The following is a 16,726-nucleotide window of genomic DNA, read 5'->3' on the forward strand; positions in this document are numbered from 1 at the left end:
CAGGGATCACCGGCCACTTGCTTCCTCCGATCCTGGTCTGTGTGGAGTCGGGGGGGAAAAGTCAACTGGACAACACACTAAACTTAGATTTTTCACTTACAACTCACAAGATGACAAACTGATTGTGTATCTCTCGGCCCTCAACCTATAGGACTACCAGAAACAACATCTGTACCCCCTGGAGAAGTACTTATTTTATCATTTCTACACCTTCATTCATAAAATAGCTGAATCTTGCTTATAGAAGTAACTGCTCATTTCCATGTTTGATTTGGCATAATTTTATATTAGCCTATATTACCATTTAGAGAATCCATCCTTTCTTATCCAAAAGCCAACTTATTCACTTATTTTCTAGTTATTCATTCATCCTTTCTTATGACAACTCTGGTTTGAAGAGTGTCAGGATGATTATGATGATGATGATGATGATGATGATTCACTGAATAGTTATCACAATTACACAAAGCGATTTAGAACTACAATTTCATCTAATCCCCACAAATTACTATGGCTGTCTTCCCTATGGAGATGAAGAAACAGAAGTCTGGAAATGTTAAACTATGTAGCCAAAACTCATGAACTAAGTAAATGGCAGAAACGAGCTCCCAACCCAATTCTCAGGTGATCGATGATCACAATGACACCCTTAACTTCTTTCCTTTCCACCGATTCTTTCTTCTTACTGCGTAAGTCCCAAAATATATGTGCGTGGCCCCCAGGTGTACAATCCTGATACCGATCATTCTCTGTATTTCATACACGTGTGTCTGAAATTGTATTTTTTTTCTCTTGTCTCCAACTAGCATTGCCTGACCCCTTTACAGTCCATACGTTGCCTTCACCGTTTCTGATGTTGCATTTTTCCGCATTTCTACAGCTGTCTCCCGAATCGGTATATTATCAACATCATTTCCTATCTGTACTTTTTGAATCTGGTGCTCCCCTAATGCAGTTAGTAGTTTTTTTTTTCAGCAATTATTCTCCCCATCAAAATATTTCTATCAGTGCAGTAGGTTGGGGGAGATTTTAGCTCCACTCTCCACACTTGCCCCTGCAACCCCGAGTCTCTAATCTGATTGGTTGATGTGGGGATGCAGACTCGGCCCTGGTGCTGCAGGTAATGCCCTAAGGAGGTCGGTCATACAGATGGATGTTTGAGGTCCATTTTCTACTTTCTCCCTTCCCAGGAGCCGGGCTGGCGGGTAAGGGCACCCAGGGCTTGCCTTCCACACACCCTCTGCTGGGGATTCTCTATGGAAGCCTCACCCTGCCAATTGATGATAACACGAGCTGCTCAGGGAGTTAAAATGCAACACGAACATCGGGTCAAGGAAAAGGGAAACACTAAACACCTTCGCTAATATTTCCACTGGTTTTCACTGAAGCTCTGCGTGGAGGTCTGTGGCTATTTTTCTCCCAAGGATTTTAGAACCAGTTTATGCTGCTATTCCTAAAATACACACTTTCTTGGGGAAAAAAAAGTTCCTTAATCCAGTATCCAGCACTCAGTTGCTGGCAATTGGTTTTGTTGATGACAACAGGAGGGTGAACATCGTGGCATGTTTGGTGGTGCAGGGAATGATGGACAGGCAGGATGGGCAGGCCATTCCGTCCTCCCGCCTGGTCACAGTCATATCAGTCACCACCACAGCCCAGGACCAGATCCTTCCCTGGGCCCCCTTCGCAATTCCTCCTTCGCCTGGGCAAATTCATTTCTTCTGATCACTTCCAGTACTTTTCCCTTTTCTAGTCTTTGTTTTAGTATTTTACTTCTTCATTAAGTCAAGGCATTGAACCACTTTAAAACCCATAATTCAACATATTCACAGAATTCTTGACTTCTTCATTAATATATTCTCAATTTGTGCAAAAAGCAACCTATGTCTTTTTTTTTCTTCTGTGTATGCCTTCTTCACTGCATTGCACCCAGATGTAAGTGCCCTGGACGTTTGAATGAACTGGTGTGAAAGGGCCTGAATCTCCGTCCTTTCCCTCCGGTCCCAGGGCACGGGGTACTACAAAAGTTTTATGGACAAATCTTTATAGTTGTTGAGGTTGGCTGGAAATTAGGAAACTTGTAAGAGGCAGACAAAGAACAATTTTTTCATCATTGTTTACTAACAACTCAGAAAATAATGTCTAGATTTCCAACACATTTACTAAGCTGGAAATATGTTACTTTAAAAAATTCTCAGTAACTCAATATGCTTCTTTCTGTTCCCCCCAAATTCTGTCCAAGGTGGCATGGCTTCATGTTAATATTCTAAATGTCTCTAAAAGATAATGGATTACACGAAGCAACCATTTAACACTTGAATAATATCACAAGTAGAAATGAGAGAAAATGCTTGGACAATGAAACCAACATGCTTAATCTGAATCAACTTGCTAAAAGTTAAGTCTTCATGATTAAAAAAAAGTTTTTAAAAATTGTAGGTGTAAACTAGATTATATATTTCAAGACTTACATGTATGCAGAAGTATTAAACTCATATGTATGTATGATTGTCAGCTATTTGCATCCACATTTACTGAATGAGTCTGTGTTTAAATCTTGGAGGACGAGAGAAGGCTTTCATGTTTTAGAAAATTAATATGATTAAATGAAAAGCAGAAACCAAAACAGGGAAGAGATCTTGACAAAGAAACACCAATCTAGTGAGCAGAACAGCCTGCAATCATTGAAATATAAAAACTTTTCAAGTCCCATAACGGTAAGATGAGATAATTGGTCAGATGTTTCCATTCTCATTCGCTATAGACCAAAACTCAGATTACATGAGAACAGCCACTCTCTATGGGTTTAACTTGCATGAAAATGATTGGAAATATACTCGTATTCCAGGGAGAGTGAAAAGTGCACACTTCCCTAATACAAAACAGCAAGGAATAGTTTTAATCAAAACTCCAATTTTATTTTTTTAAAAAAGGAGAAAATCGGGAGCCTTTTACATTAATAATATCCAACTCCCTCACAGGTATTAGGGTTTCATAAAGCGTGGAAAAATGCCATCTCATTTAATTGAACTTGAAATGTTCTGTATTATAAAAATAAAAAGGAGAGAGCGTACATGCCGGGCACACACCGAGAGAATGCAATGGAGTAGGAAGAGCTAATATCCCTGAGTAAAAAGTAATAACCGTGCAGGGTGGCAGGATCGTGTGTTTTCTCCTTGAGGTTACTTACAGGCACGCCCTTCTCTCCAGCCGGACCGGGAGGGCCCTGGGGTCCCGGACGCCCTGGCAATCCGATGGGGCCCGCCGTGCCCGCTGCTCCCCGCTCTCCCGGCGAACCCTGGACACGAGACGGGGCGGGAAGTGTGTTGTTATCAGTGACGGAAAAAGTGATCCGTCATAGGCATCACTCACTTAATAGGGTGATCTCTTAGTAAATAACACAAAAGTCACTTTTAGACAATGATCAGATCTCAGACAAGAACAGCGGTGCTCGCTACTTTAAAGATTAATTTCTCGTCCAATATTAAAGTTAGGAAACACTGGTAAGATAAAATAATTTCAACATTACATATATTTAATATTTTAAAGATGTTATCTTTTTTCATTTAAATGTAAAATTATCATAAAATTAGAGATACCCATTGGCCTTTCCATAAAGCACGCGAACAGGATGTACATGTTTTAAAGAATATAGGATCTAAGTGGACTCCTGTCTGGTCAATACAAATTACCCAAATTTGCAGGAGAAAGGATTCCAAGTGAATGCATACTTTCCTGAGAAGCTGTGGAATAACAATTAAGACAAACATGTATTTCCTTCACTGGACGCATCGTGACTGGCCAGGACATGAAAATGACACATGGCTTTTAGTTGGGAAACAAACATTGTTAATTTTATAGTGAAGTATGGTTAATCTTTAAAATTAATTACATACATATTTTCATATATATGAAGGAGAGGAAGAATGCTGATTTGAATCAATGACAATGTGAAGAGTCTGTAGATATTATATAATATTTTTTATTATACAAACTTAACTATTTTAATGACTTCCTTGGAGTATTAATAAGATTAAATTTCAGATTGCCATCTTGCTTGTGGAAACTGCATTAAAATTAACAATAAAAACATATTACTTTTCTGTAGTTAAAATACTGCTGATGATATTATCACAGCTCATTAATTTCAAAAGGGTGGATGAAAACTTTTTGGATGTCTATTTGCTCCCTAAAGTACAGCTGCAATTTCCTTTTCCATTAGTTATTTCAAACATTCTGTAAGTCGAGCTATTTTTAATAACAGCATGCTCTGCAATGATTTCATTTTATACATCTATAAATGAAAAAGGGAGAATCTCTGATGATATGTACCGATTAAGCAAATCATATTACAAACTTGCAAATCTTATTGAAATATCCCCGGGCCAACTTTGAGAAGAATAAGTCTACGAATCCTCCAGTTCCAGCTGAATGACTAGAGAAGTCTCATTTTTTAAAAAAAAATGAAAATGTAGATCCAACAATAAAAAGAGAACCCATTTACACACTCCACAGAAACGTGGCGAGAACCTGAGGTTGTAACACAGTGAGTGGGAACACAGAACGCACCGTGGTGGGCACCAGCCCTTGCACACTCACGCTGCAGGTGCGTTTTTTTCCCAGGAAGGGCAGACATCTGTAGTGAGTGTAGAAATTATTGCACTTCTCTGTAACTGGCTACAGTACAGGACAGAGGGCTTTATAATCGTCAGATACATGAGTTACATCTAAAACTAAAACGTTTGGGTTTAAACATAGGTGAAACAGGTCATGATGAGCTCCTCAAGGGGAGGATTTCCCCGCCCCCCCGCCCCCCACACTGAGCTGCAGCCACCCAGGCAGTGGCTGGCACACAGCAGCCCTCAGGGAACGTGCCAGCTGTGTGTGACAGTCCTATCCTAGCACTGAACCACTCGCCTCTTTTCATCTGGACCAAATTGGTTAACTTCTCCACGGCTCACTTTTCTTGCCCATAAAATGCGGACTGATACAGACTGACTCATTGGGTTTGGGGGATGTCAATGCTTTTATGACATGTGAAGTTCTTTAAACGGTATCTTCCTCAAACTGTGATGCAGCAGAGGTCAGAGAGCTGTGCACGAACAACTCTCCGTCTCACACGGAGGTGTGCAGTCTCCAATGATCTAGAAGCGGAGTTTTGTGAAGAGAAAGCTAAGCCCCAGAAGACGGTGTGGGCTGAGGTCACACTGTTAACGGGAGGGCAGACCTTTGCCGCCTCCCAGTGCTTTTCATCCTGATTTAAACGGCTTGTCAGAAGCTTAAAAGAGAGTCAAAGGTGAAAAAAAAATGAAAGTCCTCATCAGCTGTTCATCTAATGCTGACCAATTCACAGGACTAGCCAATAACGATCATTGCCTAGATCTATGTGGGGGGAAGAAGCTGATAAAAGAGAAAGGTTGAAATAAGATATATAAATGAATGGTAGGTACTAGAGGGGTTCAAAACGTTCTGGACAAGTCACCCACAACCTGTGTGGCAGCAAGGGGAACTACATTCATTGGGACAACAGCTGAAGAGTGACATTAAAACATCATAACGTAGAACTTATAATTAAGTCTGAATTATTAAGCTAATTACCAAGTATAAATTGTCAACACCTAAAAGTGTAGTGGTTACAATTAATCCGTAGTGAGGTTAAATAAGAAGACGTCGTGTCAAACCGACCTTTTTTATTTACAAAAAAAAAAATCAATCCTGTATACTTATCTCTCTACAGCAACGATGAAGAGTTTACACATTAAAAGTGCTTAAATGGAAATTCCTCAGAAAACGAGAGGCTAAAAGCTATAGAAATATTGCCACCCCAATTTGTGATTTAAGTAGCAATGGACATGTGACAAATTAAGTTTTCCTAACATAGCATGTTGAATTACATGAATTATAATGACCGTGACATCAGAAAGTGTTCCGGTACGTAAACACTAAACATTAACCCCTGCAGGTCACTTGTTTGCAGGTGAAAAGTGGACGTTTACCAGCTTTTAAAAGGGAGGACTCTCCATTTCCATATTTATTTTCTTTTACTTGAATTTCGTTTTTCATTTACAGTTGACATTCAGTATTATTTTGTGTTAGTTTTAGGTATACAGCAAAATAGTTAGACAATCATATACTTTACAAAGTGTTCCCCCAACACTTGCAGTACCCACCTGGCACTATATGTAGTCAATACAATATTATTTATTTAAATATATTTTATTCATTATGTTATTACAGTTGTTCCATTTTTTCCTCCCCTTTATTCCCCTCCCTTGTACCCCCTCCTCCCACCAGTACTCTCCCCTCTTAGTTCATGTCCCTGGGTCGTACATATAAGTTCTTCAGCTTCTCCATTTCCCATACTATTCTTAACCTCCCCCTGTCTATTTTGTACCTACCATTTACGCTTCTTATTCCCTGTGCCTTTTCCCCCATTCTCCCCCCACCCCTCCCTGCTGATAACCTCCATGTGATCTCCATTTCTGTGATTCTGTTCCTGTTCTAGTTGTTTGCTTAGTTCTTTTTTGTTTTTTTTTTTAGGGTCAGCTGTTGATATTTCTGAGTTAGTTGTCACTTTACTGTTCATATTTTTTATCTTCTTTTTCTTAGATAAGTCCCTTTAACATTTCATGTAATAAGGGCTTGGTGATGATAAATTCCTTTAACTTGACCTTATTGGGGAAGCACTTTATCTGCCCTTCCATTCTAAATGATAGCTTTGCGAGATACAGTAATCTTGGATGTAGGTCCTTGCCTTTCATGACTTCAAATACTTCTTTACAGCCCCTTCTTGCCTGCAAGATTTCTTTTGAGAAATCAGCTGACAGTCTTATGGAAACTCCTTTGGAGATAACTGTCTCTTTTTCTCTTGCTGTTTTTAAGATTCTCTCTTTATCTTTAATCTTGGGTAATGTAATTATAATGTGCCTTGGAGTGTGCTTCCTTGGGTCTTTTTTGGAACTCTCTGAGCTTCCTGGACTTCCTGGAAATCTATTTCCTTTGTCAGATTGGGGAAGTTCTTCTTTATTATGTTTTTAAATAAGTTTTCAATTTCTTGCTGTTGTTGGTTCTCCTTTGGGCACCCCTATGATTTGGATGTTGGAACATTTAAAGTTGTCCAGGAGGTTCCTGAGTCTCTCATCATTTTTCTGAATTCTTGTTTCTTCATTCTGTTCTGGTTGAATGTTTATTTCTGCTCCTATTGATTTGAGTCCCAATTTCCCTCTTGTCACTGTTGGTTCCCTTTAATTTTCTTTCACTTTTCACAGTCTTCACTTTTTCCTCTATTTTGTAACCATACTCAACCATTTCTGTGAGCATCCTGATTACCAAGTTTTTGAACTGTGCATCTGATAGGTCGTCTATGCCTTCATTACTAGCTGTATTTTTTTTCTGGAGCTTTGATCTGTTCTTTCATTTGGGCCATTTTTGTTTGTCTTGACATGCCTGATATGTAGTAAGGGTAGGGGCCTCAGGCATTCGCCAGGGCGGGCCAACTCACGTCACTGCATTGTGACGTTGTGATGTGGGGGAGGGTCCAAGAGGGAACAGGGCCTCTTCCTTAGCTCTCCACCAGCTTTCAGTCACTTCCTCCACTACCCACAAGCAAATTGGTCCCTTCTGGTGCTGATTCCTGGATGGTGGGTTTATGTACGTCCTAGGACCCTGTGGGTCTCTCCAATAAACTCTTCTATGAGGCTGGGAGTTTCTCCCACTGCTGCAATCCCCACAGGTGTTTTCAGTCAAAGGTTTATAGGCTTTATTTCCCCTTGCTGGAACCCTGGGTCGTGGGGTCTGTCTCGCTCCCCAGTTGTTCCTCCAGGTTTATTCACATGTGAATGCGGGGCCACCTGGTCCTCCACCACTGCCTGCCTGGCGTCCTCTGCGCAGCTGCCTGTCTCCGCCCCTCCTCCTGGTCTGGATGAATGCTTCTTCTTGACTCCTTGGTTGTCGGACTTCCATACAGCTTGATTTTCTGGCAGTTCTGGTTATTTTCTGTTTTTAAATTTGTTGTCCTTCTTTTGGTTGTGCGAGGAGGCATCCGCCCAAGTGTATCTACCTATGACTCCATCTTCACCGGAAGTCACAGTCTTATTGATTATATTCCCTGTGCTGTACCTGACATCCCTGTGACTATTTTGTAACCAACAATCTGTACTTCTTCGTCCCTCCACCTTTTTCACCCAGCCCCCCAACTCCCCTCCCCTCTGGCAACCATCAGTCTGTTCTGTTCTCTGCAATATGAGCCCTTGGTTCCCATTCCGTTTGCTTGTTTATTCGGTTCTTTCCATTTTAGTTATTTGCTTTACCTTTGCCAGCTGTCCTGCTCCCCAGCACCTGCCCGAAACCGCACGGTGGCGGTGAGATGAGCAGCGGCATCCGCTCACGGCCTTGCAGTGCTGAGCAGTCATACCTCTGCTGCATCCCACACGGAACACCCAGAGAAACATGTTCGCCATGGCTTTCCCTGGGTGTTGCATGTTCTGAGGAGCATTTGCAAAGGAAATGGAACCGGTAAACAGACAAGCCATCTCATCAGCATGCACTTCAAAGGCAGCCCGCAAGGGTGAGAAGCATAAACGTAGAATGTTCTTATACACCAGAGCTACAGAAGGCGAAAAAAAAAAGCTGCCCCCTTTTTTAAGGTCAAGTTGTCCTTCACGGCCAGACTTATTAAATAATGTAATTCCTGTGTTTCAGATTACAAATATTTTAGATCAGATAAGGTAAATATTTCTATAAAATATCAAGCACTGCCACAACGTAGAGCATAAATTCTGAATGATTAACCAACCCAATGTCCTGTTGGTCTTTGGCCCCACCACCCGCCTCACACTGTACCGCTGACATCTACCTGGGTTCCAACAGAGAAAACGGGCTTTGTCTTAACGAACTTTGCATGTGACTGCATTAGTCAGTAGCTGGGAGCCTCCTGAAAACCTTGACTGCTGTGTCTGAGGAATAAGTAAAAGGCAGTGAAGAGAAGGTTCTCTGGAATGGGATGTAGAAAAAACTAGAATTAGTAGGCCTTGTGTGGGAAGGGTGTATAAACTCCAAAGGAAAAGCTGACAAGGAGGAGAAATAACAGCACGTAGAGAGGAAAGAAGCGTCAGCAGCGTCAGGGGACAGTCGTGAACAGGGGCCCTGGGACAGGGGAGAGAGGGCGCAGCGCACCCTCCCTGGGGGACAAAGCACGTGGCTGTAAAAATGTGGGGCTTTTATTACACGCACTGTTGTATTTCTTGGAATCACCTCATTTTTAGAGAGATCGTAGCTGACCACAGTGGGTTCCATATCAGAAAACTAGACACAGAGGAGAGATTGCTCAGGGAACCCATGGTCCTCGATTTTGCTCTGTGAAAGTACAGGTGGGAGAGGCCATGGGAGAATTCGCTCACTTTGTGTGCTTGTGTGTGTTGTGCGCTGACATAAACATGAAGCACGCGGTCAGTTTTATGTTCCACGCATGAGAAGAGGCTGCATCGCCCTCCTCTCCGGCTGTGCAGCCCCTGGTGGCCTTCTGCTGTGTGTGTGTGTGTGTGTGTGTGCACGTGCGCGTCAGACAGCCGGTTAGGAAGCAGACCCCTGAGATGAGATGACACGCCTGGGCTGTGACCGTCTGACCGGCATCTGCTCCCCGCTCTTGGGCACAGCACCCTGCAGACAGTAAACACGCGGAGTCGGCCGGGCTTCGGAAGCCCAGAGTCCCGGCGCCCTGTCGGGACCACTGTGCGTGTCTGGGGAGCACTGAGAAAGTGTCTCTCAAACACACTGCGTCCTGGAGCAGAGCCTTTAGGAGGCCATGGCGCTCCAGCGTTGTGCTAAGATCACCCGAACGGCAGCGAGCACCTTGACACTCTAATTCACCCAAAAACTTGCTTCTCATAATAAAACTGGTGTTTTATTTACAGTTCTAACTCCAACATAATTCCTTGAGGCAAAAACCACTTCTTTCGCCTTGCCTTCTTTGTTCTGTCTCTTAATATAATACTTTATTATTTGTTATTTTGTCTGTCTCCTACATCTTCTTCAGTAAGCCATAAACTCTTTGTAGGAAATGTCCATTTAATGAATCTATAAAACTGCAGTTTAATAGATCGGTATGTTCAGATATTTAATTATAGTTTTTCCGTAAGAAAAGACTTATAGTAGCTTACAGGGAAGATATAAAATATAAATGAATATAAATAAGGAATAGTGAGAAAAGTGCGAAAAGTTGATAAGCAAGTAACTTTCTATTGGCATAAAATAAAACCAATAATATTAGTAATCTAAAAATGTATACTGCAGGTCATAAATTGGGGTTATAAAATCACTTTAATGGGTCTTGTCCAGAAATGTAAAATAGACTATAATAAAATATAATAAATATTAAAGTATATCATATGTAACTGGTTTTTATAGTGAGTTCTATTCAAAATGTTAGTCGTAAAACAAAGCGGTATCTTCTCTATCATGTCTCAGTTTTGACGCCATGATTTCTGTAAGCGGGACCAAGAAGAGAAATCTAATTTTCATAATTTATGAAAATATATACCGGGTCACTGATCAAGAAATTACAAATATTTCTCAAGCTGTGATTCCCAAGATATTTCTTCTGGGGAAATTCAGAGCAAGGGCGCTGCATGCAGCGACCCCCCCTGCCCCCCACACCCCCTGTGTGTCCTCAAACGGAACCTCTGGCTCAGGCAACTCTGCACGTCTGTGCTGCTCCTAACACCAGCCAATGGCTTTGCCGCCAGACCCAGCCAAGGTCGGAGCACCCCTTACAGGGCGTCACAGCAACATGATACAAATAGCCTGCTCCACGTTTCTGACCGCATGGGCAATAAATAAAGACAATGGGTGTCAAAGGATTCAAAGCGTCCATTTGTTTCAGGAATTTAATCTTTGATGCATTCAAATTAAGTAACTGTTACAAAGAGCACCTATAGGAGTATTAATGCCCAGTGAGCTGTAATAGTAGCTCCTCTCTCTCCTTTTTTGACAAAATTGTCCACAGGAGTACAGAAGAATCAAGATGAGTTGGAAAAAATAAGCTAAAACAGGGGCGGGGGACTTAAGTAGATATTTACTGTGTGAGCTACGTATCTGGAAATGCATATGAAATATGCTATTATAAATCTTTGTCTTCACAGGACTATAAGCTTGGGCAAACTATTCACCTTCTCTAAGCCTCGGATTTCTTGCCTTTAAAGAACGGAATGATCATATCTACCTGGCCAGATTATAAAGATTAAATAAGATCACGATTATAAAGTCCGTAGCATTAAAAATGGGAAGGATAAACACTCCTAATATTATTTCATTTTCTAGTCCCTTTACCCTTCACAGACTGTATTCACATTCTTTTCCCCCAAGAATTGATCGCTTTAGCGCTTTTTCGTTCACATGAATAACTGCAGAATCTCCGTCCCCCTGTGCACCGGGAGTCTCGGCCCAGCACTTAGCGTTACTCAGCCACTCCCCCAAAGGTGACGTTCGTGGGAGGTTTGACGTAAACTCAGACAGATCCATTACAGAGGTGAGGCGTTCTGTGGAATGTCCTTATGCCTTTATCCATTACGACTTACAGTTTGGCTCCTTCACCTATCGTTTCCCTCTGGTCCTTTAATGTCCCCTTTTGGACCAACATTGCAAAATACGACTTGTCATCTTTCTTGCCAAGGCAGTCACCGCTCCCCGTTCTTTGTTTTTTTTAATATTAACCTCCGAGTAACTCACAGCAAGTCTGGAACCTCAACATGTAGGAATTAACATGAACAAGTTTTCTGGAGAAGTTACCAGTCACGATCAGAAAGTCAACAGGTTTTGTCCCTTGGAATAAGAGGTTTTCAACACCAGATTTCACACGCACCAGACTTGCTCCGAATGGGGTAGACTGCGGCTTGTCCTGCAGCACGTGTCACAGAGAAAGCATCCTCATGGACCTCATTGCTATTTTTTACAGTGACCACAGCAATAGTGCAGGCAACTAATAGTGTGGGTGACCGCTCTCCTTTTAGTGGTTCCTCTTCCACCAACTTGAAGGAAGCATTTTCATTGGTTGATGCCTCCGGGTTTGGACACGTGAATTTATCATAGGATAGGTGTTAATTCCAAGTAAATGACCTCCAGTGGTCATCTGTGGAGCGTGTCCAATAGCCAAGTATAAAAGGCCTTTTCAAAACTTTTGAGTCTGCTAAGAGGTTTTGGATGGCCCTGTGAGAGCGTTTTGTGTCAAGTTCAAGGGCTATGACCCTTCTGCTGATTTCTCTTCTGTTCCCTTTGCCCTTGATGATTAACATATATTGTTTGTGTGTTGTCGGTCACTTAATCACTGACTGTCTCACACTGCTGGTTAGTCTTTGGTGCGCTCCTTTTTAAAACCGTTCACTGTACGATAAGTCTCTTAAAGGGACATCTTCCATGGAGCTTAACTATATACAGGAAAGTAGTAGTTGCCAAATAAATCATTCTAAAACCAACTAAATAAATTATATTTTTATATCATATTCAATACGTTGTCCTACATGTACCTGGATAACTGTTGATTCATATCCTGTTAAAGTGTATTTCACGGCCATATTTTGGACCCAAAAATACATTGATTTCAGCTCTTCCAAAGAGCTGGGACAGCATTCCTTGTTTGGGGACTAAAAATAACTTTAAACAATTTAATTCTTAGAGTCGTAATTCAGGTTTCACTAATGCAATAACCATGGATCATAAATATATAAATTCCAAAAACAAAACCACTTTGTAACCTGAAGGTCTAGATAAGTGGATTGTGTTATACTAGAATTTTTATGTTCAAATAAAGAACTTTTTCCTTTTTTCAACTCTTATTGCTGCTACTATTACCTCTATCACCTTATAAGGATATTTTAAAATGTTCTACATATTTTGTAAATGTTATGGATATGGAAAGTTAAGTATAATTCTTAAATGTCTTATTTTAATTTTAAAAAAATTACCAGCTATCCATTCCACACCTCAATCATCACAGTCTGACATTTGTGTAAATGTTCGTGTTAAAACTATGATGTTAATCAGTCTGCCAAAGTTACACTGCTGTGTTCTCAGTATTAGTTATGCTGTATATACTTTACTCCAATACTGAACTCTATGATAATTCAAATGGGTAGATCTGGAATAATTACTGTTTGCCATGCCCTGTGCTGTGAACACAACCGAAACGAAACGAGGCACTCGATCTAGTGACGGAGACAACCGATCCCATCCCAATGTAGTTTCTACCACACAAATCATAACTAAGGGCAGTGGGGGTGAAGAAATCTCACTAATGAATGAAATGGACTTGGACTGCCCAAAGACGGCTTTACCGAGGACTAACATTACACTTGATCTCTGTGGATGAAAACATCACGGTAGTTTGAGAAGCAAGAAGCTCAATGCAGTGGATTGGAGAGAATTAGAGGGTAGACCTTAAGGAAAAGAAAATAACTGGGATAACAGTGTGGAGATGACTCCCTGGTCACGATGGGAGTTTGGATGCTGGAGGCAGCGGGGGACTGTGAGGTATGTGAGGCCAAGGAACAGCACAGTTCGGCGGGGGGGCGGGGGGGGGGGGGTTGTGTTCAACTCTGACCGGTGGGCAGAACGGGCCGAAGAGGGTGTGGGAGTGGAGTCACAGAGATGAGCTTGGACACAATTAAGCAAGAAGAGAAAGGGAAGATGCTGAACCAAGGTGGTGGCCATCGAAATGAGGAGAAGGGAACAGATGAAAGCATTTTGATTGTGGAACGAATAACTTCAACATGTGTAAGGAAGTTGAGGAACAATTTAAGGCGGGAACTTTTAGCTTTGTAGATCGGTGAAATAAAACGAAGAATGAGAAGAGGCCACTAACATTGGAGATATTTGGCTGTTATTGTTAACCTTTCGGAGTACAGATAAGAACAAAGGTTAATTCATGGCAGGCTGTGTTAGATTGCTTTCCTAAGGGCTGATAACGTTATCTCAAAAAAAAAACCGTGTGGTAACAATCTGATATTTACTCATTTGCCAATCATTTAATAAGGTTACGCCAGCTAAATGAAGCAATCTGGATAGTAAAGACATGAATATATACTTTTCATACTTGAGCAATTTTTAAAATTAGCATTGCTAAATTTCAAGTCTCATCGAGTGCTCAGAATCGGACAGATGATGATGTACTGGGGGAGGACCCTGGAAGGGGCACAGCAGCTCCTTCCCATCCTGACTGTGGCGGTGGAATAAATATTTTCGATCATCCAGACGCTCTGTTTCTGCACTCATTAGCGCGTGCAATTAGTAGCATGCCAGCGTTGGCTGGCTTGATTGACGTGGGTTTATTTTCCCTCACACGCACCGTGGGATCACAGCATGAGGATAATGAGAGAAGAGCGGCAATTTGCAACCGTGGCCAGCACGGTTATTTATTATAATTATACTTACAACTGGGCCGGGGGGACCCTGGGGACCCTCTCCTCCTTTCAGTCCAGGTGCACCCTGGGAAAAGGGAAGAAACGGGGAAAATGAATCAATGCGCATGGAATGCAAAGAGGAGGAGATGGAGGATTGGTAAGATGAGGATGTTAGGGCGGACATGTTTTCACACACAAGCACATGTTGCTACACGGATGACGATAATCAACGCACAGGCTTATCTATGTCCCCTTAATTATTCATGGACGTTTATTTAGTTAGGAAAAACCCGAATATTTCTAATAAGCAATTTCATTCACGTGCTTTAGCTACCCGTTGATTATACCTGAGCTCCGGCAAGACCTCTTTCACCTGGGAAACCTCGGAGTCCTGCTGGGCCGTCCTTCCCCGGGACTCCTTGAGGACCTGGGTCACCCTAAGGAAAACAACATCCATCCATCACCAGGAGTAATTTCTATATGTGTTTCCACAAACAAAACTGTGACTACCTCTAACCGACTCGGCGTGAAGGCTGAGTATCATCTCCTGGGGAGAACAGGATGGGAAGGGCCACATAGATTAAAATAAACTGCCCACTACCACCTGTGTTTCAGAGTGTATATAAATGCGTGGTTTTATAGTCCACGGAGCTAATTTCTTATATTATTGTTCAGTCATGCCTTGAAGCACAGCAGTATTTTAATGGCATTTCTTTCTGATGCTCATTTAAATGTTAAGTCAATGTACAGGTAGCCCAACTATGGACCAGCGATGAGGAACTACAGAGAAGAGCGAATGGATGTGGTCAGCCAAGAAGAGCCCGCGAGCACTGGTACCTTTGCGCCTTCTTTCCCTGCAGCACCGGGAAGGCCTTGCTCACCAGGAGGCCCGGGAGGGCCCGGGTGTCCGCGCTCGCCTAGGGGGCCTGTCTCGCCGGTGGGCCCCTCGAGGGAAAAGCAAAACTCGTTAAATGGCTCTTTTAGCAGCAAAGACAACACAGACCCCCCACAGAGTTTATCGTTCACATTTGTTTCCACAGTGTTAATTACCCTCATTTATTTTCATTATGTCCTGCAACCAGGTCACCGACAGCGCTGACAGGCGCGTGTCCGGCAGGAGTCTGAAAACACCATCCGCAACCTTAGCTAGAATTGGGGTGCAGGGGGAATGCGTGGGGAGGGAAAGAGCTGTTTTCTCTGTTCAACACCAGAAGTGCTCCGAGAGAGAGGCCAGTCCGTGTGGTGTTAAAAACTGTGGTTTTTAACTCTAGTTTGCCCCCTTCTCTCTCCTTCTTTTATAAGGTGCCCAGTGCATTTAGGAGTTAAAAAGGCATCGGTACCACAGTGGTCGCTACTCAAGGAACCGCTGCTGGATAATGAGCTCAGGAACCCAAACGACCCAAGTGGTTCTCCTCGGACTTTGTCCAGACTGGAGACCTCACTACAGTGAATCGATACTCATTTGACAAAGTCTACAGAGTGTGGCAGGGGGACCCTGAAGGCCATGATTCGGGCTGGCAGTTCCTCCCGGCCGAAGGCTATAACAAATGACCCGCTGCCTTAAAATGCTGCAAACGCCAAGGTGAAAAATGCCGAGCCGTTCCCGTGTCCCCGAGCGGTGCTGCTCGGTGGTGCTCGAGTTTAATGAGCTTCCAGGTGGAAACGGAGAATGGAGACCGGTGGCCTCCATCTCCACTCGGAACAAGGGGGAACGAAGGAACTGAGCTAAGAGCAGATGAATGGGAATTGTCCAGATGCTGTGGTGGACAAACAGTGGAGTGTATTCCTGAAGGTGCTGACGGGAACCTCAACATGCAACCGATTCTCACCTTTTGGTCTTGGATCAAGAACCACCTGCCCTGAATGTTCAGTGTACATTTCTAGGCTGAAATTCCTTTAGTTATATACCATCAGCGTGCGATCATTTCCTCCAAAGGAAATTTTCCTTAAATGCTTTTATCAGAATTTAATAGCGAGGAATGTAAAACTGATCCTAATGGAATGGTTATCACGCTTGAGACAAATATGAGGAGTGATTCCCATGACTGTACCCCCCAAAAGTGAAGGCCAAGTATTGCAATCAATATTGATCCTACAGAATCACTCCCTTTGTCTCAACATGAAATGTGGTTAAATTTGAAATAGGCGACTGGACCTTCTCTCTTAAAAGGAGCAATAAAAAAAATAACCCAGTGAGCATGCACACTCGGTGAAACACCTGTTCCTTTCACGTCTTAAAGTAGGGCGGCAAAAATAAAACGAAACAAAACACACAAGCCTCAGACACCAGCTGTCTGCCTTGGGCAGAGAGAAACTTTCAGGCGGTGCGAAGTGAG

The 16,726-nt window shown here is 42.5% G+C and overlaps 1 protein-coding gene across 3 annotated transcripts in view; it reads right to left on the minus strand.

The window, feature by feature from the left end:
• The window catches only part of COL11A1 (collagen type XI alpha 1 chain), a 164,591-nt gene that overhangs the window by 47,030 nt on the left and 100,835 nt on the right, over positions 1-16,726 (minus strand). For all 3 annotated transcript variants that reach the window (XM_028502638.2, XM_028502637.2, XM_036015040.1), the window contains 4 exons: positions 15,228-15,335; positions 14,738-14,827; positions 14,422-14,475; positions 3,191-3,298 (listed from right to left, as the gene is read on the minus strand). In XM_028502638.2, the coding sequence (XP_028358439.1) occupies positions 3,191-3,298; positions 14,422-14,475; positions 14,738-14,827; positions 15,228-15,335 (360 nt within the window). The remainder of the gene's footprint in view (positions 1-3,190; positions 3,299-14,421; positions 14,476-14,737; positions 14,828-15,227; positions 15,336-16,726) is intronic.

This window comes from Phyllostomus discolor, chromosome 14, assembly GCF_004126475.2.
Source record: "Phyllostomus discolor isolate MPI-MPIP mPhyDis1 chromosome 14, mPhyDis1.pri.v3, whole genome shotgun sequence".
NCBI classification, from domain to species: domain Eukaryota; kingdom Metazoa; phylum Chordata; class Mammalia; order Chiroptera; family Phyllostomidae; genus Phyllostomus; species Phyllostomus discolor.